This window comes from Dipodomys ordii, unplaced genomic scaffold, assembly GCF_000151885.1.
Source record: "Dipodomys ordii isolate 6190 unplaced genomic scaffold, Dord_2.0 Scaffold39, whole genome shotgun sequence".
In the NCBI taxonomy this organism is placed as follows: domain Eukaryota; kingdom Metazoa; phylum Chordata; class Mammalia; order Rodentia; family Heteromyidae; genus Dipodomys; species Dipodomys ordii.
The window spans coordinates 6681865-6706921 of record NW_012267255.1 but is presented as its reverse complement, the minus strand read 5'-3'; the positions used below and the strand labels follow the sequence as shown (position 1 = coordinate 6706921).

The 25057-nt window shown below is 39.6% G+C and overlaps 1 protein-coding gene across 3 annotated transcripts in view; it reads left to right on the top strand.

The window, feature by feature from the left end:
* The window catches only part of Lpar3 (lysophosphatidic acid receptor 3), a 66413-nt gene that overhangs the window by 3851 nt on the left and 37505 nt on the right, over positions 1–25057 (top strand). The window contains exons 2-4 of one of the 3 annotated variants that reach the window (XM_013018194.1): positions 5298–5408; positions 20907–21663; positions 22253–22424. In XM_013018194.1, coding sequence (XP_012873648.1) covers positions 5364–5408; positions 20907–21663; positions 22253–22374 — 924 coding nt within the window. In that variant the 5' untranslated portion in view covers positions 5298–5363 and the 3' untranslated portion in view covers positions 22375–22424. Of the gene's footprint in view, positions 1–5297; positions 5409–20906; positions 21664–22252; positions 22425–25057 lie in introns of those variants that run through there. The other 2 variants (XM_013018192.1, XM_013018193.1) reach the window with 2 other exon arrangements.

Genomic DNA, 25057 nt, shown 5'->3' with positions numbered 1-25057 from the left:
CTGAGAGTTTGTGCTTTTACACATGAAGGGCTAGCATTTAGAGGCATACAGAGCCCAGGAATATGGATTCTAACCACAGCTGCACTCTTGCAAGCTCTTTTGACCATAAATATATGACTTGTGATTCTTGAATCAGTTTTGTCATTTATGCAATGGAGATAGTACTTACATGAATTTGTTCTTTCTCCATCTTGTCTTCTTTTTGTTTATTTATTTTTGGTATTTTTATGTACTTACCTTAAAATTTTTATCTTCTTTTTATTTGTTGTGTGTATTTTGAGACAAGATTTTGCTATAGAATCTGGGCTAGCCTTGAGCTCACTATGTAACTGATAGTGGCTTTGAATGGAACAATTCTCCTATCTCAGCCTCCCAAGTGTTGGGATTTTAGGTATGTGCTATCACACCTGCATGGGTTATTAGATCCCGTGAAGTCATCTACATGGAGAAACTTTGTCCCTGTGCAGGACCAAGAGATGTTGGAATTTTTGGGAAAGGGCATCCTGATTCTGGTCAGCTAGGCAGACTCTCTGAGCAAGGGGTGGCAAGATGTCCATGTGGTAGCTTGTGTACCAAGAAGGCATTTCCACAGTCCATCCTCACTCATTCCTCTCTCCTTTCCTTTGTGGTTATACTAGACTTCAAGGAAGAGATTGTAACCAGGAAGTTGGGAAACCTCTATGGGGAATATGTGAAGAAGATTAATTTGACTGAGATGAACAAATGTTATGTGAGGAAAGATCCAGAGCAGCCTCAAACACTCCTTGAATTACCTACGCTGTCTCTGACTTCTGTCCTCCATAGACAAACATCCACAGAGCCAACTCCACTTCCAACACGTACGTAAGGAAGCACACTCCTCCATTCCTTCCTGTGAACTTGGGTCTCCAAGGTTCAGCCTGCAAAACAATACTGGGACTTAGCATTCTTCCAGAGCATCTGATTATTTCATTTAGTCTCTTTCTTCTTCCCTCTTCCCCTCCTGATTTGACCTCTGTCTCACCTGACCCCCAATCTCCTGTCCTGGCTATCGACTTGACCCCTGTGACATTACCTCACTCCCATGAACCTTGTCTCCCTTCCTCAAATGTGAATCATTCACCTTCTCAGGCTGGGCCAGACTTCATGTTGCTCCAGAAAGCGACCTGCATCACCCTTTTCTAACATGCTTAATCAGCCTCTCTTATCTAATTACTCATCAACTAGTAGAATGTCCAGCCTAAGGTCCAGGGGAACTAAAGGCTGGAGGATTTGCTAGCCCTGGCTGCTGCATATAGGTGACATTATCCAGGGATAGCTTAACAACTGATAGGGTTACTGGGGTGTACATTAGCCCCTCCACAAGCTTACTAGCTACCCAATGACTTTCCAAGCCAATATGAAGAGTCAACAACTGCAGTGTACTTGCTTTCTAAATGAAGCCTGAAGACAAGGCCTTGTTCTCTCCCTTAAATCCTACAGCTGAAATATTGCCCTTGATTTCCAAATTATATTCATGTCTATCAGCTATTCACCCTTTAAATCTACTATTTGTTTTCCTTGGAGACATATTGGTGTTGGTAGAGAAGTATTCTAAGGGTGTGTTGATGGTTTATTCTCCCTAAACCTCTACCTACAGACTTACCTTTCATTATGAGTCTGCCAGTCAGCCATCTATCTCTGTGAAAGCTGTCAAAGATGATTATTGTCATCACTCTTTTACATGTGTTAGTTGGCATTCTGTTCTAAGGGAGAACTTACTTTCTCATGTTTTTTAAAAATTCTCTTCCTCCCTCCCTCCCTCCCTCCCTTCCTTCCTTCTTTCCTTCCTTCCATCTTTCCTTCCTTCTTTCTTTTTTTCTTCCTTTCTTCCTTCCTTCTTTCCTTTTTTCTTCCTTTCTTCTTTTCTTTTCCTTTTTTTTGGTCTATAGTGGGGCTTGAACACAGGGCCCAGATATTGTCTCTGAACTCTTTTGCTCAAGGCTAGTGCTCTACCATTCTGAGCCACAATTCCACTTCTAGTTTTCTGGTGTTTAATTGGAGATAAGATTTTTCCTGCTGGGGCTGGCATCAAACTGCAATCCTCAGATCTCAGCCTTTTGAGTAGCAAGGATTACAGATGTGAGCCACCAGTACCCAGTTTTTTTATTCTCTTTCATTAGGAAAGATTCATGGATTCCTTTGTATTCAATATGTTGAAATATTTCACTTAGTTTATGTGTTTTGATGTTCAACTTGTCCTCATTTTAGCCAGTGGAAACTTTGTAATACTTGCTCCTGTAACCTTTTGACACATATCTATCATTTGTTGAGTATTTCTTTAGTTTCTGGCACCACAGGATGTTCTAGGCCCATCTTGTACTTTCTCTAACCTAGTTCATCTTCCCTTTTAGTAGAGAAAGGAATGTTTTCTAATTAAAATTGCTTATGTTTAAGGGAGTACACCATGGATGTTTTGATATACTTATCTTGATATCTCTATATGTATATATAGTGAAATGATTAGTGAAGCTTAGCAAATTAACATATCTCTCTCATCTCATACAGTTGCCTATTCTCATGTGTGTATGATAAGAGTACTTAAAATCTACCATCTTGGCAAATAACCAGTCTGTAAAACTGTATTGTTCACAATAGCTCACAGTTGTATACTTCAGTGGAGAGGAGGGAGAAACAGGAATATGCAGACCAAAGTAAGATGGGTGTCAGTAGCTCACTCCTGTAATACTGGCTACCCAGGAGGCTGAAATTTGAGGATCGAAATTTGAAGTCCAGAAGACTCTTATCTCCAATTAACTACCAGGAAAGCCTGACATGGAGCTTTTGGTCAAGTGGTAGAGTGTTAGTGTTGAGCAAAAAAGCTCAGGGACAGCTCCCAAGCCCTAAATTAAGCCTCAAGAAAGGCACAATTTAAAAAAAAGATACAAAGCTGTAGTAAGGTTCAGAAGTCTAGAGGTTTGATTTATACAGGCTGATGTGAGGAGATCAAGATACAGAAAGTTGAGATGTCCATTCTATGGTGCTGATGTTGTATCTACATCACTCTGAAGACAAAGCAGGAAATCAATGAATAATTGAATAAGTAAATATGTGTATATACAAGCCACACACCCATATGCATCTATAAAATTTTCTCTATTACTTCCATATGAATTTAAAAATCATGTATTTCATACGAATACCTCTAACTCAGGCATCTTCGTGTTTCTCTCCTTGCTATATTTGTGTATTTCTTCTCTGGCCATTAGAATGTTGAATCTAACTATTTTCAATGTTTTAACTGGTTTTCTAAATGTAATCAATTAGTCACCCTGCTTCCTCTGTGTCCATCTGCCTTCTTTCCCGATGCCTCTTGTCCTTGACTGCCAGGTGTGTGAGCCTGCGTCTCTGTGCAGCTTCATCATCAGACTCTGGTCCTTCCAGCTCCCGGCTCTGTGTGGCTCATACCCATTGCCCTTAACTTTGTGTGCCTGCCTACACTCCCCTTTATCACACTCAACCTTGAGCTGACTATTCTCAGGAGAGAGGAAAAGAGAAGGAAGGGAAGAAAGAAAAAGATGGAAATGGACAGAAAGCAAGAATAGGAATAGAATGTATAAAATCTTTTGCTATATGTTGCCAAATGACATTGTTCAAAAGTTATATCCAGTCTCTTCTCACCAAGGTGCTATTAAAGCACTACTTTCCCCCCTACATCCTTGTTAATCCTGAATATGAGTTACCAGTTTAAATGTTCTTAATCTGAGAGCACTTTACTTCTGTCTCCATGTAAGCTCTTCTTTCACCTGCGAGGTCAGAATTCTCCCCCTTGGCAATGCTGATGTTTTGGTAGTTGTTTGTGTGGAGGGTAGAGGTGGGCATTTTGGCACAGGTAGCAGTATTTCTGACCTCTACCTGGTAGATGCCAGTAGTATACCACTTATAGCTATTTCAGTGAATCTAGATATCTTTGGGAAAAAGATGGAGTTAGCACTGCCTGGGACCCCACAGTTACAGATTATGATGTTTGTGAGGGCATTTTTACATCCTTATAAATGTCTTAATACATCTTTGTCTTTGTATTGCTTTTTTTTTTTTTGTCATCATGGGACTTGAACTCTGGGCTTGGGTGCTATCCCTCAGCTCTTCAGCTCAAAGCAAGTGCTCTACTGCTTGAGCCACAACACCACTTTCAGTTTTCTGGTGGTTTACTGGAAATAAGAGTCTCACCGACGGGGCTGGGAAGGTAGCTCAGCGGTAGAGTGCATGCCTTGCAAACATGAGGCCCTGGGTTCGATTCCTCAGCACCACATAAACAGAAAAAGCCGGAAGTGGCACTGTGGCTCCAGTGGTAGAGCACTAGCCTTGAGCCGAAGAGCTGAGGGACAGCACCCAGACCCAGAGTTCAGGCCCCATGACCGGCAAAACAAAACAAAACAAAACAAAAAGAGTCTCACAGACTTTCCTGCCCGGGCTGGCTTTGAACCGTGATCCTCAGATCTCAGCCTCCTGGGTAGTTGGGATTAGAGTAGTGAGTCACCGGCGCCCGGCACAGTGAAGAAGTATTAACTGGACTGGGAAAAGAAGAATCAGTAAATGGGTAGACTCTACCGTAACAGAACCAGTAGAACTTGTCTATCAATTACATGCATATAACTCTCCATAAATCGAAGTTCCAGGATCATTCAACAGAGGGAAAAGAATATAATGCCAACAAGGTTCGATTTTTATGGATGAGTAGGCCATTAGGATAAGTAGGACTCTAGCATTACCAGGTCACCATCAGTCCTAGATTTCCACCTTAATTTCTTATTGCTAAATAATTGACAACTATAACCATGTCCAGTTGATAGACTGTTTTGTTGAGGGGCAAAGGAAAATTTTTTAGGAAAAAGTATAACAGAACAGCACTCAAAGTTCTAGAAAGATGCAAATAGGTTACCTCTCTTAGCTTTTTCTGAAACAAGAAAATTGCCTAATCATTGTAATTTTCTAGAATATATTTGCAGTTTGATTTTGATGTTTTTACTTGGTTACATGGACTTTTCCATGATCATCTTTTGTCAAATACTTTAGAGAAGGGAACCACTTACAAGTTTTTATGGTATTTGCCACAATCAGATTATAGCTCTTCAGGAAACAGTAAAAGTTTGCAAAAGGCATTCTTGTCATTATGGAGAATAACTGCATATTTCATTTCTCATGGGAACAGATAATTGCCTACCAAAGAGAAGCTCCATACATTAGTATGGAAAAAAAGAAAGTTGGACTAGAAAGAGGAGTCTACTTCTCTGTGAAGTAGAGAATTTCCTATTGATCATCTGACCATCTTACCACAGGATCCGATGCAGAAAGATGTGAGCTCACTCTGAAAGCTGTTGGTGGTACGCAGTGAATGTGTCTTCATGGGCTACTCCATGATACCAATAGAGTGGTCTGGAGGAAGTGTGGTAATGTACAGCTTACATGTGATATACATATGACTTACATCCTGATTCATTGATGGTAATTAGAAAATGTGCTAGCCTGAAAGTTCAGTCATATAACTCACTTATGAAGCACCATAGGTTAACAACAAAGTATGCTGTAGGGTAGAGGCTACTTTCCCCTTTTGAATACATGACCATTTGGGAGCTGTGGCTTAATGCCATTACTGAGCATTAATTGGGATACCACATATGGCTAGCCCAGATGAAGATTGAGATTCAAGGTTGAACTACGTTTGCTACTCTGTGTGATTTACTCTCTCACCACCATGAAGTCAAAAGTCAACTTAGGAATTATCACAAATTGGGAGCCATTTGTAGTTAGGATGATAGACGTCAGATTTTCAGCTGAGCTGGCTAACTTCTTTCTTTTTCCTGATTATAAATATTCATCCAGGACTAATATGTTCAGTGGTGCTGGAAAAACACCAGTTAGTAACTGAACAGGGTGTGAGAGGAGGCCTGAGCTTTGGGTTTGTAATTCCAGTTACCCCCCAGGCCTGAGCGAGCCATCTCAGTAAACTCTGCTGGACCCCTCACCTCACTTCCTGGGAATAGGCTTAGCCTGGGGCTCACTGAACTTGCTCTTCTCTACACCCAGAGGTGCGCAGGGCTTTCCAGTTGCTGTGGCATTTACTTTCACCCAATTATCTAAATTAGATTTTCTCTCCCTTTTACTACAAAAGTAATTGAGGTTCAAAAAGGTGAATTGCTCCCTCCCCTACCCCCCAGGCCTTGTTGCTAATTACAGCGGTCAAGTGTGTCACCACTTAAGCTGTTCCTAGCCCCTTATTTGAATAGCCCGAGGACAAAGGTACTCTTCCTGTCCCCACTTTGTAGATAAGGAAATTAAGGCACAAAGAGGCAAATTGACTTGCTAATAAGACTTCAACCTGATGACTTGCTTGTTGATGACGTGACTATTCTGTTGCCCCTTAAATGGCTTAAAGGCTATTGTCCCTACTGAGTCCTAGCATCCTAGTTAAAATCCTATGATCTTACAGCCTTGTGGTTGTTTCTGGTCTCTCTATTCTGTTCCTCTGGTCTATAGATCTGTCATTATTCCAGTGCTATAAATTTTTATTACTGTAGCATTGAAATAAGTTTTAAGATCAGAAAATAGGAGGCCTACAGCTTGGCTTTTTCTTAAGGTTGTTTTGGCAATTTAGGGTCCTTCATGGTTCTGTATGGGTTTAGGGGTATTTTTCCTTCTAGTTCTATAAAATGTTATTGGAATCTTGCCAGAGATTTCTCTTTGAGAAGTATGGAATATTTTAGCAAGACTGTCTTCTGGGCCATGAACAGGAGATGTTTTTCCATTTATATCTGTGCCTTCTTTAATGTCTTTAAGCAGTGTTGGGGATTTTATATCTCCTTGATTGTTTATTCTTTGGTATTTTATTTATGTGTGTATATATGTTTTGTGTGTGTGTGTGTGTGTGTGTGTGTGTGTGTACATGTTCAAATGAGTAGTGGGGCTTGAACTCAAGGCCTGGGAGCTGTCTCTGAGCTTTTTTGCTTGAGGCTAATACTCTCACTTGAGTCACAGCACCACTTTTGAGTTTTTTGGTGGTTAATTAGAAATGAGAATCATGGAGTTTCCTGTTCCAGCAGGCTTTAAACCATCATATTCAGATCTTAGCCTCCTGGGGAGCCAGGATTACAGGAATGTACCACTGGTGCCTGGCTCAAGTGACATATGTTTAATGTATGTCTTGCAGGTTTACTGAATTAATTTAGTCTAGGAGATTTTTTTTTTTAGTCTGTGTGTTTTCTACATTGAAGATAATTTAACTTCTTGCTTTCCAATTTGTTGTACTATATCTTTCTTTCTCCTTCTTGTTACTGAGTAAGAGTAGTGAGGGAAGGCATTCTGACCTTGCTCCTGATCTTAGGAGAAAAAGTTTGGTTTTCCCCATTGATGTTTTCTGCTAGTATTTGAGCACCAAATCTGAGTCCTGGGTCCTTTTACTGTAGCATGCTGCTCTCTTCTCCTCTTACCCTTCCACTCCTCCTTTTGCTGTTTCTCAAGCAGTTCGGAGAGAAAGTGGCAGGTCTGAAGCCCTCTACTTTGGCACTTAGTCTTTATTGAGGCAGAGAAAGTCTTTACTTCAGTGTAGAGACTTATAGGATGGCCTTGTTATCATTTCCTATTAAAATGAGGTGTTAGAGCATAAATTTATAGATACCTAGAGTGCCACTGGAATATTACCTTATATTTCTCGAAATTTTGACTGACCTCACCTTCTTGGGAAGTGATATCACTTGTACCACTAGTAAGTACTGCTAGAAAGTACTAGATAAAATGAGAGGATGGGTGGAGGTGGGATAGATGGGGAGGCATTGATTAAAATGCATTAGACTCACAAACAGAGGTGTTGAATTGAAACTACTTTGTACAAGCCCTTAAGGATAGTAATAATAAAAATATGAAAGAAAGTACTACTGGAAGATAGTATTACCAAAAATAAAATTTTAAAAATAAAAAAAAGAAAGTAGTACTATCACTAGCCAAGTACTTAATTTCCTGTGTGTTAGAAGTGTTGCTTGGAGTGCATCCTTCCAGTATCCAAGATGGTTGTAATGATCATTGCTTTTTTTTTTGGTTGGTTGTGGGGCTTGAACTCTGGGCCTGGGGCGCTGTCCCTGTGCTCCTCAGCTCAAGGCGAGCACCCTACCACTTTGAGCCACAGCACCACTTCTGGTTTTCTAGTGGTTTACTGGAAACATGAGTCTCATAGACTTTCCTGCCTGTGCTGGCTTTGAACCGTGATCCTCAGATCTCAGCCTCCTGAGTAGCTAGGATTACACTGGCACCTGGCTGATCCTTGCCATTTTTAAAGGGGAAGAAGGTTCTGTTCAAAACAGTAGGGTGCATGTTAGAGCATGTTAGATGGACGACATCTGACCAGGTCCTGCTGACGGCCCCTTACCATTCTGTCTCTTCTGTACATCACAGTCTGCAATGCTCTCCTCAAAGGGTACAATCTACCCCAGAACCTCACAGATCTGGTTTTTCTTTGTCTAACTTGTTTTGGACATCCATGCAAAAGCATCTTTTCCCCTTTTCTGTCTTCATTCTGGCTCACCAACACCATGGCAGAACAGAAATGAAAAATCTACAAGATCAACTCCCACTTAGAAGACTGGGAAACCAGAGTTGAGTGCCTTAATTATGCAGTCTGTCTGACAGGGCATATGAAGACTTCCCTCCTTAGCAGGGGAATAAGTTTTTGTGGCTGAATGCTGCTTCTGCTCTCAGGTTAGGTTTCCCAGAGGCCCAGACTGTATCTTTGTCTCCTGGGAAGTCCTTCCTTGTTCTTGGTTCTCTGTGGCTATATCTAAAGTGAATGTTGGAAGTAAATGTGTGCTCCCTGACAGAGGAAGAACATGAGCGTTTCCAGGCCAACTGTGGCTTCCCTGGCAATACATTTCCTTCTGGTTTGCTTGTTTTTAGTCAGTTCTGCGAGCCAGTCACCACATCCAAATTCCAGTCAGGATCCAGTTTTTAACCATGTCCACTTGCCAGCTTTGGTGCTTGACCCATCTTTTTCTTTTTTTTTTCTTTGATATCTCCTTTGAAATACAGTTGGAACATGAATGTGGGTAGAAGGATGAACCATTAGTCAGCTGTTTACTGCAAGCCTGCCTCTGTTGTAAGACTGTTATAAGTAAGCCTTTGGGAAAGGCTGTTTGTGGTGAATGCTATTTTTTGTGTTTTGTGATTATAAAGATAATTAACTTTTTTGATCCTCTAAGATCCCTATCCCCAATATCTAGCCTCTGCCTATTGGCTTCCAGCTTTGCTTGCAGGTTTACATGCCATTCTTGCATGAGACCTGCTGAAAGCTAGAAGGAACAGCCAGCACTTGCTCATGCTCTGGTTGTTAGCAATCCTTCACTTAGAGCTACAGGTTTCTTAGACAAAATACAATGACTTGACTAAAACAGAAGTTTATTTTTCTCTTATGTTCTGCAGTGAGTGTTTTAGGTTCAAAGGGTTCCTTTGTTCTTGGTTCTTTGCCATGCTGTGGGCTACTGCCTCTCAAAAGCTCTGCTTAAAAACTGATTGTCTTTATTTCCAATAAAGAAATTCGCTGGCAGCACAGTTCAGTAGTAGAGAGCAGTTACCTAGTATGAAGAAGGCCACAGTTTCAATCCCCAACAAGAAAGGAAGGAAGGAAGGCAAGAAACAAGGAAGAAAGAAGAAAAAAGGAAGGAAGGAGAGAAAGAAGGAAGGAGAATGGAGGGGAACAAAGGGGAAAGGCTTAAACTCAGGGCTTAGGGACCATCTCTGAGCTTTTTGCTCAAGGCTAGCACTCTAACACTTAAACCACAGGGCCACTGCAGCATTTTCTGAGTAGTTTATTGGAGATAAGAGTCTCACAGATTTTTCTGCCTAGACAGGCATGAGCCACTGGCTTCTGGCAAGAATTACTTTTTCTTTCTTCCAAAGATCAATACTTGTGGTTTATATTCTGTCCAGAGACAAATCTACTGATGATGTGTTTGTTTCTCACAGCAATGTCAATTGCTATAAACATGTCTAAGTATTCTCAATTTCTGTTTATTATGGATGGAAACTTGTCCATGACTACTTTGATTTGAGCTGCTCTAGGGCTTTGGCCTTGTCTGAATGTTCAGTTCTAGATCACAGGCCTGTTTGTGTTCCAACTTGCCCAAAAGGAACAGTGCATGAGGTGTGCATGTTCAGTGTCTTAGGGCTGACCTGCACTAGCACATTTCATTTTGTGTTTACTTTGAATTATTGAGCAGTTAGTGGTGCTAAGTGGTCACCCCAGATGCAAGAAGGCTGGACAGTGGAGCATCCAGATGTGAGCTACAGGTCTATTATTCTGTAAAAAAGGAAACCATGATTTAGCAGTTCATACCGTGGAACATGAAACTAAAAAACATTGAAGAAATAATTACTACAGAAGTCACAGGAAAATTTGCAATTATGGCAAATGAGTTAGAAGAATGGCTGTGAGATCAATATCATACAACAGGCTTCTTACTCAGGGGTCCTGCTGGCCCTTTGATGTCGCCTGATCCTCAAGACCACGTGGGTGGTAAGGCTAATGATGAGAAATGAGAAATTCAAGTGCAAAGAAGCTGAGATCCATTCCCAGGGAAAACACAAAAAGTTGAGATTGCCTTTGATCTTCTCTAAGCATATCTGGATTGTGATTAGAAGGAGCAGGTGGAAGAGCAGGAATGCCACAGGAAAAGGAGGCTGTGGATGGAAGGAGGAAGAGCTTGTTCCTGAACTCTTCCCTCACTGCTCCCAGCTGCCAAACTTCTTTGCCTCTTCAGGGACTGTATCTAGCTTGTGTCCCCAGGCTTGAAAGACTCTTTGTCATATGAAAGTTCCACCAAGGTTGCAGGCCTTGTGAGAACAAATTTAATTTTCAATTAAGCTTAATTTTAAAATTAAAAGCTATTTTTTAAAAGTTTTTTATTTTTTGAGATATAGTCTTGTCAGCTAGTGAAAGCTGATCTTGAACTTTTGATTATCCTGTTTCTTCCTCCTGAGTGCTGGGATTAGAGGTCGGAGAGAAGCTCTTATCCAGAAGCTTCCATGGCTGACCACTCACTGGAAATGCCTCTTTGGAGGGTGGGTCAGTGGCACACACACACAAAAATGCACACATCTAACATGTGTGTTGCTTTTGCTTTGTATCTTGGCTGCAGGACCCGGTTGGCCCAGGAAGTGTAAAAAACAAAAGTTAATTGCTTTTTTTTCTCTACAGTGTCAGCTGCAAGTCTGGCTCATCTTTAAAATTAACACAGAAATCCATGTCATGGACTCCTGTGACATATAAGACCAGGAATATATATGTGGAGTTTGAATTAATACTGGACCACACTGAAGAACATTTGTGAGGCAGTCTGCAGTATGCAGAAATCTGGTTGGATTCCAAAGCAGTCATCTTTGCACTATGTATAAACTCGTGCAAATCACTCATTATAGTAGATTATTTATCATGTGCAGAGAAGTTTACTGGATTTTTGGTATGTATGAGAGAACTATGATACTGGTCGGAGCCACTGTATTTATGATTTATTCCTCTTACTTCTTTGAGAGTTGCTATAACTAAAGAATGTTATATGTAGTAGATTACTGTCAAAGATTATGAAAATCCACAGCATATTATGGATTCTCAAGTACCTGTTTTTTAAATTCTTTTAAAATTAAATATATATTTTTATTGTAGAGATACTATACAGTGGGGTTACAGTCACATGAGTAAGGTAATGAATACATTTCCTATTGAGCATTGTTCCCCCCTCCTTTGTTTTTCCTCTACCTCCCCATCTCCCCACCTCCCCAACTCCTCCCTCCCCCTCCAAAGCTGTAGTTTGTTTTTAACATAGTGTCTTGTACATCTCATTGTTACAATGGGTCAACCTGTATCCTTATTTCAGCATTTTGTTATTTCCCTTCCCCTCCCTAAATCAGAAAAATGTATATACAAGATGCAGGACACCGAATCAAACACAGTGACAACAGGGGTTATACCATGGGGGAAGAACAAAAAAATCACATAATACATTATAAGTACATTAAAAACAACAGCAAGAAAGATTAAAAAAAAACCTGTGTCCCTATCTTGGGGTTCATTTCACTTAGCATCATCTTATATGTTAAGTACCTGTTTTTATAGCATTTTAATGACTCTTAGAGGTCCACAGGCAAGGAATAGTCTGGTTAGCAGGTAGACCAGTTACTGATTATATAGTGGGTGCAGAGTTCATGGGAAAAAATAAGAGATGAGGTGACACCCTCAAAACAGAAGCAGTAGGGAGCAGTTAACATTCCTCAGGGAAGGTAGGAGGGGAGGCTTGCTGCTTATACAGAGCTGCTTGACACTAAGCAACAGTATCAACCTCCCCCCCCCCCCATCTCAACTTGGAAGAGAGGAAGCAGAGGAAATCACTATCTCAGCCTCAGGCTATTCACTCATCTCATACCTTGCTGTCCCTCTCACTGGCAGAAGCTGGCCAGCACAGAAGCTTTTCATATAATCCCCAAAGGCAACCTATAGGGTACAGAGCAAATGGAGGAATTTTAGGGGAGCTGGAGGGACAACAGTATTCACTTGCCTTTTCTATTCATTTGCATGATGTGGTTACCTTTATGTCAGGATGTGAACCTAGTAGGAGAGGAAGGAAGGAAGGATGAAGGGTTGAGCCTCCTCCTTCAATGGTGACTGCAGCTTCCTGGCATAAAGTGTAGTTAGTGTTCTTGCTGGAGATCCTTCTGACTTGTTCCTTTGGTAGTAGAAGTGCTCTACTTTGCGATCTCTAAGATCTAGTAGAAGAGCCCTTTCCTATGACAGCTGCATGCTTATAAGATATTATTTTTCTTTTAATGGAGAATTTGAGGATTTAGGGGGGCAAGTAAGAATTTAGAAGCAAGATGGCATCATTCCAACCACTGGTGACCTGGTGACTGGCTACTGTGGGACATCAGTAGGAAGAAGCCACTTAGAGCAAGGGACTACTTGTGTGTCCTCCTTAAGCCTGATGGAAGAGCACATGTCATGAGATGCAGTAAATGAGGGAGTCCAGTACCACAGCTCGATTAGGACAAGCCGTTTGGACCCAAACTTGTCTGTTGTCAATATTTCTCTACAAACAAAGATTTGCTTCTCCATGGAAAGGCATTTGTGGTAAACGAGCACTTCAGAGTTTTTCAAAATAATTTTTACAGGGGACTAAGTTTTTTTGTGAATGAAGAATATATCTTTCTGTTATGACTTTTCCATTTACACGTTGACATTCTTCACTCTTTCAAACATGTAAGCAACTACAATGTGGTTACATAAGTCTGTAAAGACCATTTACTCTAGCATTAGAACATGTGGAGTTATATATATTCATTTTGAGTATAGTCACTAGTATTTTTATTTTATGAGGATCAAAGGATAGAAGTACCTCATCTTTCTAGCCCAAGAAGTTAGAAAAAGATGAAATTTTTTGTAATAGGTTAAACACAAAGATTTATATTACATTTAGATAACCTAAGTCAGGACATTTGCTGGTCACATGAAGTGCAGTGTATCACCTCTTTTATTTAGTCCTGCATGTTTCCAGTCTGCCTTCCTGTTTAATCAAGGAGCATAAGCCAGTCTTCAGTCATCAAGAACATCTGGGGAACAATACCTTTGGTTATAGCTATTTGATAAACAAGTCCTAGCTTAGAAGCTGTGTGTATATACACATAGTATAAATCCACCTACTCGATTGGTAGAGAAGACAGTAGGTTAACTGGCTGAAATGCCACAGGCTGTTTTTCCTGCCTAAAGGGTGCAGAGTTGTGCTTTGTCATGAAAATCTGTTTATTCTGCTAAGCTTTAAGAAACTGAGTAACCAAGCCTTAGCAACGATAGAGGTTTAGCTTTCCCAAGGAAATGATGTAAGTCTAGCATGATAAGGAAATGGATTCTTAATAGTCCTCTCTTAGCAAGCACCCACAACGTAGACATATTGGTTTTATCCAGAGGCTTCTAATATTCTATGATGGGCAATATCCTTTCTGTTTAATCTATATCAAATTGCTACTCCTCTATTTTACCATAACAAAGAATAAATTAACTAATTAGGAAACCCAGGAGTGTTATCTGTTTTGAAATTATCGCAGTATAATAGAGTTGTAGCATTCACTCTTTTCCTTCTTGAAAATTAAAAAATAGTTATTTGCAGAGGTTTTATATTTAAAGAAACACTGAACAAATAGCAAAGTTTCCATATTCCCCTCCTAAACACAGTATCCCCTATCATTAAAACTTACATTCCTGTGGTATATTTGGAATAATTAACAAGGTGGTATGAGTGTATTATTATTAGCCTATACAGATTAATTTGATTTCTAGCCAATATCATTTTGTCCCATACAATATAAGCTTTATATATATAGTCATTCTGTCTCCTTAGGCATCTCTTGGTTGTGATAGTTTCCAGATTTTCCTTGTTGTTGTTGGTATTGTTGTTTTTCTCCCCAGCTAGGGAAGTGTTGGTGTTTTTCTTATGATTAGCCTGAAGCTTTTGGTTTGGAAAGAAGATCACTGAGTAAATTGCTATTCCTATTGCTCTTGCTAGCACATGATATGAAGATTACACACTAGCTACAGGGCTTAGAATGATTGCTGTTGGACTTACCTGGCTGAAATAGATTTTGTTGTTTCTCCATTGAAAAATCATTGCCATTCCATTTCCCTTTGGTCAGGGCTTGAACTCAGGGCCTGGGCACTGTCCCTGAACTCTTTTGCTCAAGTCTAGTGCTCTACCACTTTGAGCCAAAGTTGGACCACTTCCAGTTTTCTAGTGGTTAATTGGAGATAAGAGTCTTACAGACTGTTCCTGCCTGGGCTGGCTTCAAATCGTGTTCCTCACATCTCAGCCTCCTGAATAGCTAAGATACAGGCATGAGCCACCAGTGCTTAGTTCTTCTTCCTTTTTGGGAGGAAGTCACTAAGCATAGTCACTAGGTCCATTTAAGGAATGGCTACTTGGACTCCTTAGAGTGGACACTCTGTATAATCTACTAGGAATTCTTCTGCTCAGGAAATCTGTTTTCTAATGTTGACCTTTATTTCTCTTAGTGTAGACTCATGGACAATTAAGTTATACTTTAGATTATAATCTCACAGCACCTTACTTATGTTGTTGCTTGAATGTGTGTACTTCTCACTATTGGGCCCCCTGTATATTTGAAGTATTCTGATGTGCACACTTACAGGAAAGCCATCTCTGTGTGGAATTGTCCTTCAGACCACCCAGACTTGCCTTCTTTGGTTTAGCCACTGTTCAAAGGAAGCAAACACCATCCTCACACCTCTCAGCCAACAGAAGTTGGAACCAAGTCTATCCAGGGAAATGAAAGAGTTGTAAGACCTAAATTAGAGAGTGCATATCCAGAAGAAGAGAAAAGTAGTAATGGTCAGTTTGGGTGAAGGTCAGAGATGTGAGGGTATGTGTGGACAGGCTATATCATTCAATTCTAAATCTAACAGGTATTTACTGAGAATTCATGCGTGCTGAGCCTTCTTCCTGGCTCTAAGAGATATATCACAACAACACAAAATATCTACCTTCGTCAGTATACCATCTACCAACTCAACAGTGCTGGTGAGAAATGCTGTAAAGAACAGAATAAGGCAGGGTAGACAGCTTATGTGCAATAGGGTTGGGAGCGCTTTTGAGAATGGTGGGAAAAGGATCTTTGAGGAAGTGACATTTGTGCAGGAATGAGGTAGAGAAATGAGCCCTGTGGGCGTCCAAGAGGGGAAGAAGCTTCTAGAACAGCAAGGCCTTGAAAATAATGACCAAAGTGAATTGCAGGGATTGTAGGTGAATGTAAATCTCCCATGCTATCCTCGTTTTACCACTAATAGGAATTAGTAAAAAGAAACCAGTAAATAAACATGCTCACATATGCAGAGTTTCTTGCTAAGGTACCAACTGTCTCACATCCAATTCCCACGTGATTAGGGTTTCTAGAAAAGAAGTTTGTTCTACATTTGTGGACTGCAGGAAAAGAAAATATGCACCACATCAACTGACCTTCTCTTTGATGTGCTATGATTCCTCCTGGGCTGGGGGAGGGAGGAGAAGGAGCATTAGGAAAAACCAGCTGAAGAGCCAGGCAGCCACTTGTCTTGGAAGATGTAGCTAGAAATAAAAACAGCTTGAGTGGTTTTCAAATGTCTTAATTTTCATAATTGTTTCCACATTCTGGGCTGGCTGGACAGTTTTTTTTTTCAGAGAAGTAAGTTTGGGAGAGTCTAAATGAAAGCTTTGCTCATGAAGTTTTCATTTGAATTCCACATATAGACTTTCAGAACCCTCATTTTATGAAGTCTTAAATTACTGAAGTTTGAAGTTGTGGTAATTGCTCCAAAGTTTAGCATCTTTTGTTTCTGGGTCAGACCTATCAAATGCTAACCTTTAGTATGAAAAACAAGTAAACAAACAAACAGCTTGAGATCTGGCAGAAATAAAGCTGAGCCATGTCAATATGGCCCTGAAACTGACCATCCTGTGTCCTTCTTATCGAAGTTGAACATATATTTTCAGGAAAGTCATTGCTCATCTTCTGGGGCTATTACAAAAAGACAGATGCCAAAGGCTATATTGAATTCCCATCTATTTTTATCTAATAGTATGGGCAATCTTTGATTTGATCAGATCATTTTTATTTTATGAATGCTGTAATTAATGTAAGGGCTAGATTCTGTATGGTATCTCATTTGTCTTAAGAAAGAAAGCATACTGTTTTGGATAAACTTGTGGTTTATGAGCCAGGATTGCCTGAACAAAATTTTCCAATACCCAGCAGTGGAAACTTTGAAAGGTTCCTCAGTTTCCTTGTAGTAATAGTAACTATCTTAGTGTTGAGAAGGTTCAGGGAGATGATCCATGTAAAATGCACTAGAGTGGAGCTACTCAGTAACTCTTTCAAGAAAATAGTAAGTGAGGAAGCTGACTGTGGTGGAGTATGCCTGTAATCACAGCTACTCATGAGGTGTACGAAGAAGGATTGTGGTCTATGGTCTGAGGCCAGTCCTGGTAAATGAATTAAAGCCTAAAGGTCTGGGAACAGTTCTCAAGTAGTAGAGCTATGTGACCTGGCCATCTAATGAGCCCGTTGGGCAGCTGTGCAGAAGCTGCCACAGCTTTCAGATAAGAAGAATAAGGAGGTTACTCTGAGTCAGGGGAGGTATCTTATAGGAGAGGGTTTCTACACAATACTAAGATAATAGCAATTTCTTTGAAATACCAGTATTATGATTTAGTGTTTGAGAGAAGTCAAGAGATGATAAATTGGTCATTTGTTTTAAACTTGCTAAAGTTTTTGGTGATTTCCAGCTAGGAAAATATGATTAATTCCAATAAGCTTAGGATCACATGGTAGAGAAGAAAAGAAAATAAGAAGTACTCATGCAAACTATCCAGTTACTCAGCTTTGGAGCTCTGAGGTGATGATGACCAGAGAATTGATGAAAGTTATATCATATATATGGTCAGTTGTTTGCAGGGAAAGTTTATACTTAGGTGGAACTTTAAGTAAAATTGTATCTTTGTTGTCACTGAAAACTTTATCATGCCTTTGTATTGATAAGGAGAAACAAAATACTGCAAATCTCTGAGGATTTTTCTTTCAACATTAAATTCAAGTTCTCAGAACTATAAAAGAAAGGATGTAGGCATAGACATTATACAAGGAGAAAGGTTGTATAGGTTAAATTGAATGAGTGTTTATTTATTAAATATATAAAACATGGAAAAGAAATAGAAAAGAACCAGAAAGAACTTTTTTATTAATTTACTTTATTGTTATTATAGAGGTGATGTACAGAGGGATTACAATTATGAGTCAGGTAATGAGTACATTTCCTGTTGTATGGTGTTTTCGGTTCTCAATCCCTACTGGTATCTCCAACCACAAGTTGTATAGTTCACTTTCATTAGTGTCCAGTGAGCTCCACTGCTACATTTTTTTTTACCCTTTTTCCCTCAAGTTCTGTACCCTCCCCCAATCCTTCCAAAGAGGTACTCTTAAATACACCATTTGTAAGGTAAAGAAGACAAAAACTAACAACTAAAAATAAAGGGGGGGGGGAGTCTTTTGTTTCCATATCTTAGAGTCTGTTTCAGTATGTATATTATTTTATATAAATATGAAGAGGCACTTAGACATTGTGCATTTTTGTTTCTTTCCTTAAAGTATCCTCTTTTGGTCTTACTGTGTGTATCTAGAATCATGTATAATTTATCATGTTTCAGTGCATTTTAGATCTAATTCTCACATATCAAACATGTGTTGTTTCTCTCTGTGAGCTTGGCTTACCTCAGTTAACAAGATTTGTTCTAGTTCCATCCATTTCCCTGCAAATGACATTATTGTATTGGAAAGAATGATTTTTCAATTACATTTTTATTATCTTTAAGTAGTTGTACAAATGGGTTACAATTCAACATGTCACTTTATAGGTACAATGCATCTTGGTTGATGTTAGCCCTTTCTCCCCCATCCCTCCCAACCTATCTCCTTTATTTTCCTAATTTGATAGGATGCACATTGAGTATTATGACTGCATTCTCGCTCCTTCCTTTCTACATTCCTCTATCTTCCTCCTCCCTTTGACCTCCTCAAATACCAGCTTCTTGGTATTCATGGTGTTAGATTGTAAATTGTTCTTCATATACCATAGTTCAGTTAATATGTTTGTGTACATGTGCATATGACACTGTATATGTTGACATATCTATTTATAAATTAGATCTAACTTCCACAAATGAAAGAAAATATACATCTTTTATGTCTCTGAGCCTGACTTCATTTAACTACTTAACATACTTTCTTCCTAATGGATGTTCTTCCTAATGGATGAGCAAAATTCCATTGTGTTTATATATCACATTTTCTTGTTCCATTGTCCATTGAGGATCATCTAGGCACTTTCCACACCTTTGTTATGGTAAATAGTGCAGCAGTGAACATGATTGTTCAAGTGGCTTTACTGAATCCTGACTTACAATCTTTTGGATAAATGTATTGCTGGATCATAAAGTAGTTCTATGTTTAGTATTTTGAGGAATCTCCAAACTTCTTTCCAAAGTGTATGTATCAGTTTACATTTCCACTAATAGTATATTAGGGTTCTTCCCCACCCAAACTCTGTGTTTATAGTCTTGAAAATGGCCATTCATTCAGAGGTGAGATGGAGTCACAGTGTTGTTTTGTATTACATTTCCTTTATGGCCAGAGATGTTGAGCATTATTCATGTGCATTATTTCTGGGTCTTCTATTCCAATGAGTGTTGGGCTTATTTTTGTGCCAAAAAGTTCTACCACTCTTAATTCTACCAACTTAATTCTTAAGTTCTACATTTGGGATTGTTTTCATTACCTTTTCCTATACCTTAAAAATAGTCAACACACATATACTTCTTTTATATATGTATCATTGTATATGAATGCATGCAATTATTTGTAATTAAAGAAAGGATGTACTTTTCCTTATATTACCACAACCACTGTAAATGTGATTTTCATTTGCTGTGTGTGTGTGTGTGTGTGTGTGTGTGTGTGTGTGTGTGTTTTAACCAATTCCTAATTTGTTGATCTCGTTGCCTGTTTTTCCTAAAAGTAGAATCTAGTGTCAGGGAAAAGTTATGGCTAATCATAATTGTCCTGTGACATATGATTTTAAGACAAAAAAACTTCCTAGTCTCATAAAAAATTTTGCAAAAAAATGTGCAAGAATGAACTACCTTGGCTTTGATGAGGAAAAGTTGAATTTGAAGATTTTTTTGAGGGTTTGGTTGTGGTGCTTGAACTCTGGACCTGGGTACTGTCTCTGAGCTCTTCAGCCTAGTGCTCTACTACTTTGAGCCACAGCACCACTTCCTGAGTTTGACAATTTTTGAAGGAAAAATCATTAAGGTTTCAGTGCACTGTATAATCACCAAGTTAACCAAATGTAAAGGCCAAAACTAAAAACGTTTCTTTTAAAAAATTAAAAAATTATGGTATTTTAACATGAATTTTAACATATGTCCTAGTAACATATTAATCTTGATATTTTTAATAATCAGTTGAGGATGACATAGTATTTAAACTCAAAAACATCTTAGCTATGTAAAGTATGCACAAGATAAAAAACGCAGATTGTCATGATTATTTTTGGTGGTACTGGTGTTTGAATTCAGGGCCTTGCACTTCTTAGGTAGGAACTCTACTGTGGAACCATACCTCCAAACTTTTCTTCCTTGGTTATTTTTGAGATAGGATCTTGCCTTTTGTCCATGTGGATACCTGGACCATGATGCTCTGATTTCACATTCTCCATGGAAGCTAGGATAACAACCATGCACTGTCTCATCCAACTTCTTTCCATTGAACTGGGTCTTGTGAACCTTTTGTCTTGTGAACCATGATCCTCCTGATCTCTGCTTCCTGACTAGCGAGCATTACAGGCACATGCCACCACATCTAGTTCATCTTTTAAAAGTTAACTGAAAAACCACCAGAAGAAAGCACTCATTAATGATTTTGTGCTGTATTGTAATTGTTACCAGTGCAGAGTTAATATTGTAGGACTCGGGACATTTGAGATATATGCTGCCACCATCATCCATTCATCAGTTAGTCCAGCCATTCAACAATGATCGCTCATGAGCCAGGCAGACGACTGGATCCTGAGGTTATTTTTAATGATGAACAAAGAGACGCAGACCCTCCCCTAATGAAATTATGGCTTATTTTGGGACACAAACAGATTTTTAACGTGCAAACTCATTGCCATGATAGGAGGTCTGGGGTGATGTATTGGAATAAGGGCATCCATACTGAGAGATTAGTAAGAGCCAGAAGTAGGGGCCCAACAATGCTAATTAAGTGACTGATTTCACTAAGAGCCATATTTATTTCTTGTCTACATTTCTTTCTAGGGTGTTCAGCTCTTCTCCACAATGAATGAGTGTCACTATGATAAACACATGGACTTTTTCTATAATAGGAGCAACACTGACACTGCAGATGAGTGGACAGGAACAAAGCTTGTGATTGTTTTGTGTGTTGGAACATTTTTCTGCCTGTTCATTTTTTTTTCCAATTCTCTGGTCATCGCAGCTGTGATCAAAAACAGAAAATTTCATTTCCCCTTCTACTACCTGTTGGCTAACTTAGCCGCTGCAGATTTCTTTGCTGGAATTGCCTATGTATTCCTGATGTTTAACACTGGCCCAGTTTCAAAAACTTTGACTGTCAACCGCTGGTTTCTCCGCCAGGGGCTTCTGGACACAAGCTTGACTGCCTCCCTGACGAATTTGCTGGTTATTGCTGTGGAGAGACACATGTCAATCATGAGGATGCGGGTCCACAGCAACTTGACCAAAAAGAGAGTGACATTGCTCATTCTGTTTGTGTGGGCCATCGCCATCTTCATGGGGGCGGTCCCCACACTGGGCTGGAATTGTGTCTGCAACATCTCTGCCTGCTCTTCCCTGGCCCCCATTTACAGCAGGAGTTACCTCATTTTCTGGACTGTGTCCAACCTCATGGCCTTCTTCATCATGGTGGTAGTATACCTGCGGATCTACATGTATGTCAAGAGGAAGACCAATGTCTTGTCCCCACATACAAGTGGGTCCATCAGCCGCCGGAGGGCACCCATGAAACTAATGAAGACTGTGATGACTGTCTTAGGTAAGAGGAACCAAGTGAGCCATTATGGTCATCCCTTCAGCAAAGTTTTATTATCTACTGTGTGCAAGGTACTTACTAAACCACCAGAATATAGCAGGGAAGAAGATCAGACATTAATCCCTCCCCCCCCCATAAATCCCCACATGGAGTTCATACTCTTAATAGGAGAAGACAAAAATAAGAATTCTAAACAAAATAAGTAAACGATATAAATCAACAATAGTTCTATACAGAAAATAAATTATACAACCCACTAAGCAAGTATAGTTTGTGATATAAAAATGCATGCGAGTGACAACTCAAAGATGGTTTTTGAGAAGAGAATGAAGGCAGAGCAGGAGTGAACTGCTTGGGATCTGGAAAAGGGATCCAGGTAGAAGGTTGAAGGTATCACAGGAACCCTGTGTAGCAGAGGCTGGTGTGGGTGTAGTAGAGGTTGTGGGGAGGACAGCAGCAGAGGCCAGGCCAGAGAGCTCTAAGGGAAAAGGGTAGTGCACTTGGATTATGTCAGGCCTGGTAATCATAAGAACTCTGGCTTCTCTGAGATGGTTTTGAACAAGGGTGTGATATGATCTGACTTCTATTTTAGTGGCATCTCTGGCTGTTCTTTTAAGAAAATGCTGCCCTGCGACAAATATTTTTCGAGACATCACACAGTCCAGAAAGCAGGGGGAGGTGACAGATCAGATCTTGGATATATTTTACAGGTAGGATTGGCTGATGAAAATGAGACAAGGAGGATGTTGTTAACTGAAATGGGGAATATTGAAGAGGAGGAAATGTGGAGAGGGGAACAGGAGTTTTGTTTTGGACAGGCCAAATTTAAGATCCTGGCAGACACCCACACGGAGTGCTAATCCTATTGAATAGATAGTTGGATATAGGAATCAGGAATTCAGGATTTTGTTCTGAGCTACTGTGCACTCATCAGTCTTTGTGGGAAGGAAACTATCCTTTAAAGCACAAGACCTCAGGAGCTCACCATGCAAGTGAGTGTGAATGTCAAAGAGGACCAAAGAAGGAATCTTGCTCGTATCACTCCAGTGTTTGAAGCAGCCAACCAAGAAGCACCAGCAGGAGGATTTGGAACCAACAGGAGGTGAAGGTAGCCTAGAAGGAAGAGAAGAGAGCAGCCAAGGAATGGGAATGCAGGTTGAGTATCATGACCCCAAATGCTTGGGATGGGATGTATTTCAAATGTTTTATGTCTTGGCACTCACAGTGTTACAGATTTTGGAGCAATTCAAGTTTTAGATACTCAGGTCAGTGATGCTTAACCAGCATTTGCAGTGTTAATACTCCCAGGAGGTCACTTGAGCTATCATGTGGTACTAGATTTTGCTAAGTGGTAGTTTTTTGATGATCCTGGGAGTAACCAATTTTTCTTTAACTGAGAGCTCAATTGGGGTAAAATTAAGAAAGAAAAGGAAAAGAATTTAGGGCAGTCAGTTAGGACAGCTCTGAGTTTTACTTACACCAAGAGCCAAATCTCAAAAAGACACAGCTGGTCCAGTATATGTTTCCTGTATTTTATTTTCACTATGATAGGTGGCCTGTTCCCCACCCTGAGTCCAGTCTTGGGTTACAGGTAGAATTTGTGTAGGCAAACAGGAACTTCTGTGAAAGACCATGTCTCACTAACGGTGGTAGCTGCCACAGTGAAGACCATTGTGGAAACACGTTTCAAGAGTATATTTCTGTCAAGTCCCAAAGTGAAGGACTAGGAATGAATTATGTAGGCACTAGTAGAGACTGGGGATGAAGAGGGCATGTGGTATGGCTGGAGACCATCACCATGTCTGTAAGTCCTGATATTACTTATAAAAGACACATATAATTATTCAGACAATTTCAAAGTACGGGTTTATTGAATGCAAGTTTATATAGTCTTTACTGTGTACCCTAAGTGTTTTTGTGAATATACACTTGGTAACTCTGTGATTGACAAGATGAAGAAACTGAGCAGATTTAAGCAGTAGCAAAATCATTTCTCTGATAGTGATTGGGCAAAGCCTCGTTGTGGGCTTGACCTCCAGAACACATATGTTGAATATTATACTCTGCACTTAGTTTTGATTTATTTGGATCTTTTCTGGTATCTTCTTCATCCATTCTCCCTTTTCAGTCATCTTAATTTTCCCCTCAGCACTTTGACAAGAACAAGAAAGGCAAGTTCACCTTCATCAACATTTCCGCTTCTTATCTAACTAGAATATTAATAGTTTGGGTAAAAAGTGATGTTTAACATTTACAAGTTCATAGGCTGCACTATGACCAATACTTAATTTATAGACATAATTATTTGTTGGCCATGTGTGTTGAAGAATTACCTGCCTGCTTAAGAAAAACTTTTCTTTTTTAGTACAATAGACATCATATATGCAGGAGGTAGAAAGGCTTCCATACTTCTAGAAGGAGAAAATAGGACTCTGAGTAACAGTCTTGGTCACTAGCTTTGGTATCATATATAATTTTGCTAACAGTTGTGGAAGTGTTTTAAAAAAAAAAAAAAGGAGGTGTGTGGTTTGGATAGGTGTGGTATGAGGTAAGAGTAAAACCGGAATCACAATGAAATTGCCAAATAGGATAAGAGAAGTAGTGGGATTAAGATGAAATAGCACTGGGGAATTGGTTAATGGCAGGAAGACACTTTGGTATGGAGGAGCTGGGGAAGTTTCTTGGTGGTGAGACAGAGGGATCTGGTGGGAGACAGGAAGCTTGGGGAAGGAGAAATGAAACTGAAGAGGTAGGTGGTATCGTGTTACAGCCATCTTTATCTTTGGATAATGGAGATTTTTGATTCATTTTACCTTTTCTTGATAAAATTTCCTCATCTTCCCAAGTTATAAAGTTCAATGATCCCATTTCAACAATAAATAACCAAAGGGGAGAATGAGAAGGAAGAGAGAAGTGTGTGTGTGTGTGTGTGTGTGTGTGTGTGTGTGTGTGAGAGAGAGAGAGAGAGAGAGAGAGAGAGAGAGAGAGAGGGAAGAAGACAGAGAGAAGGTGGGAAGAGGAAAGGGAGAGGGAAAGGGAAAGGGCCAGAAGAAGAAGAAGAAAAAGAAAGAGTACAGATGAGTGAATGAATGAATAAATGAGAATCTTCTAAGGCAGTAGCCAATACAGAGCTCTTTCAGTGAACTGTGTGTCAAACCAGAGGGCCTATTTTTATAAGAGCAGCTATAGCGTCTTCCTATGGAGAAAGACCCCAGTTGGTTTTATCTAATACATGTAAGAATTTAATTGCCTAAAATAGTCATCTACTAAATGATATATTTTAGAAAAATCTGCCATCATTGTAGTTACTGTGTCTCATAATGTTGAGATAAATAGCTTAAAACTAATTTCTTAAATTATTAAAGGATATAAATATGACAAAATGACAAACTTTTCT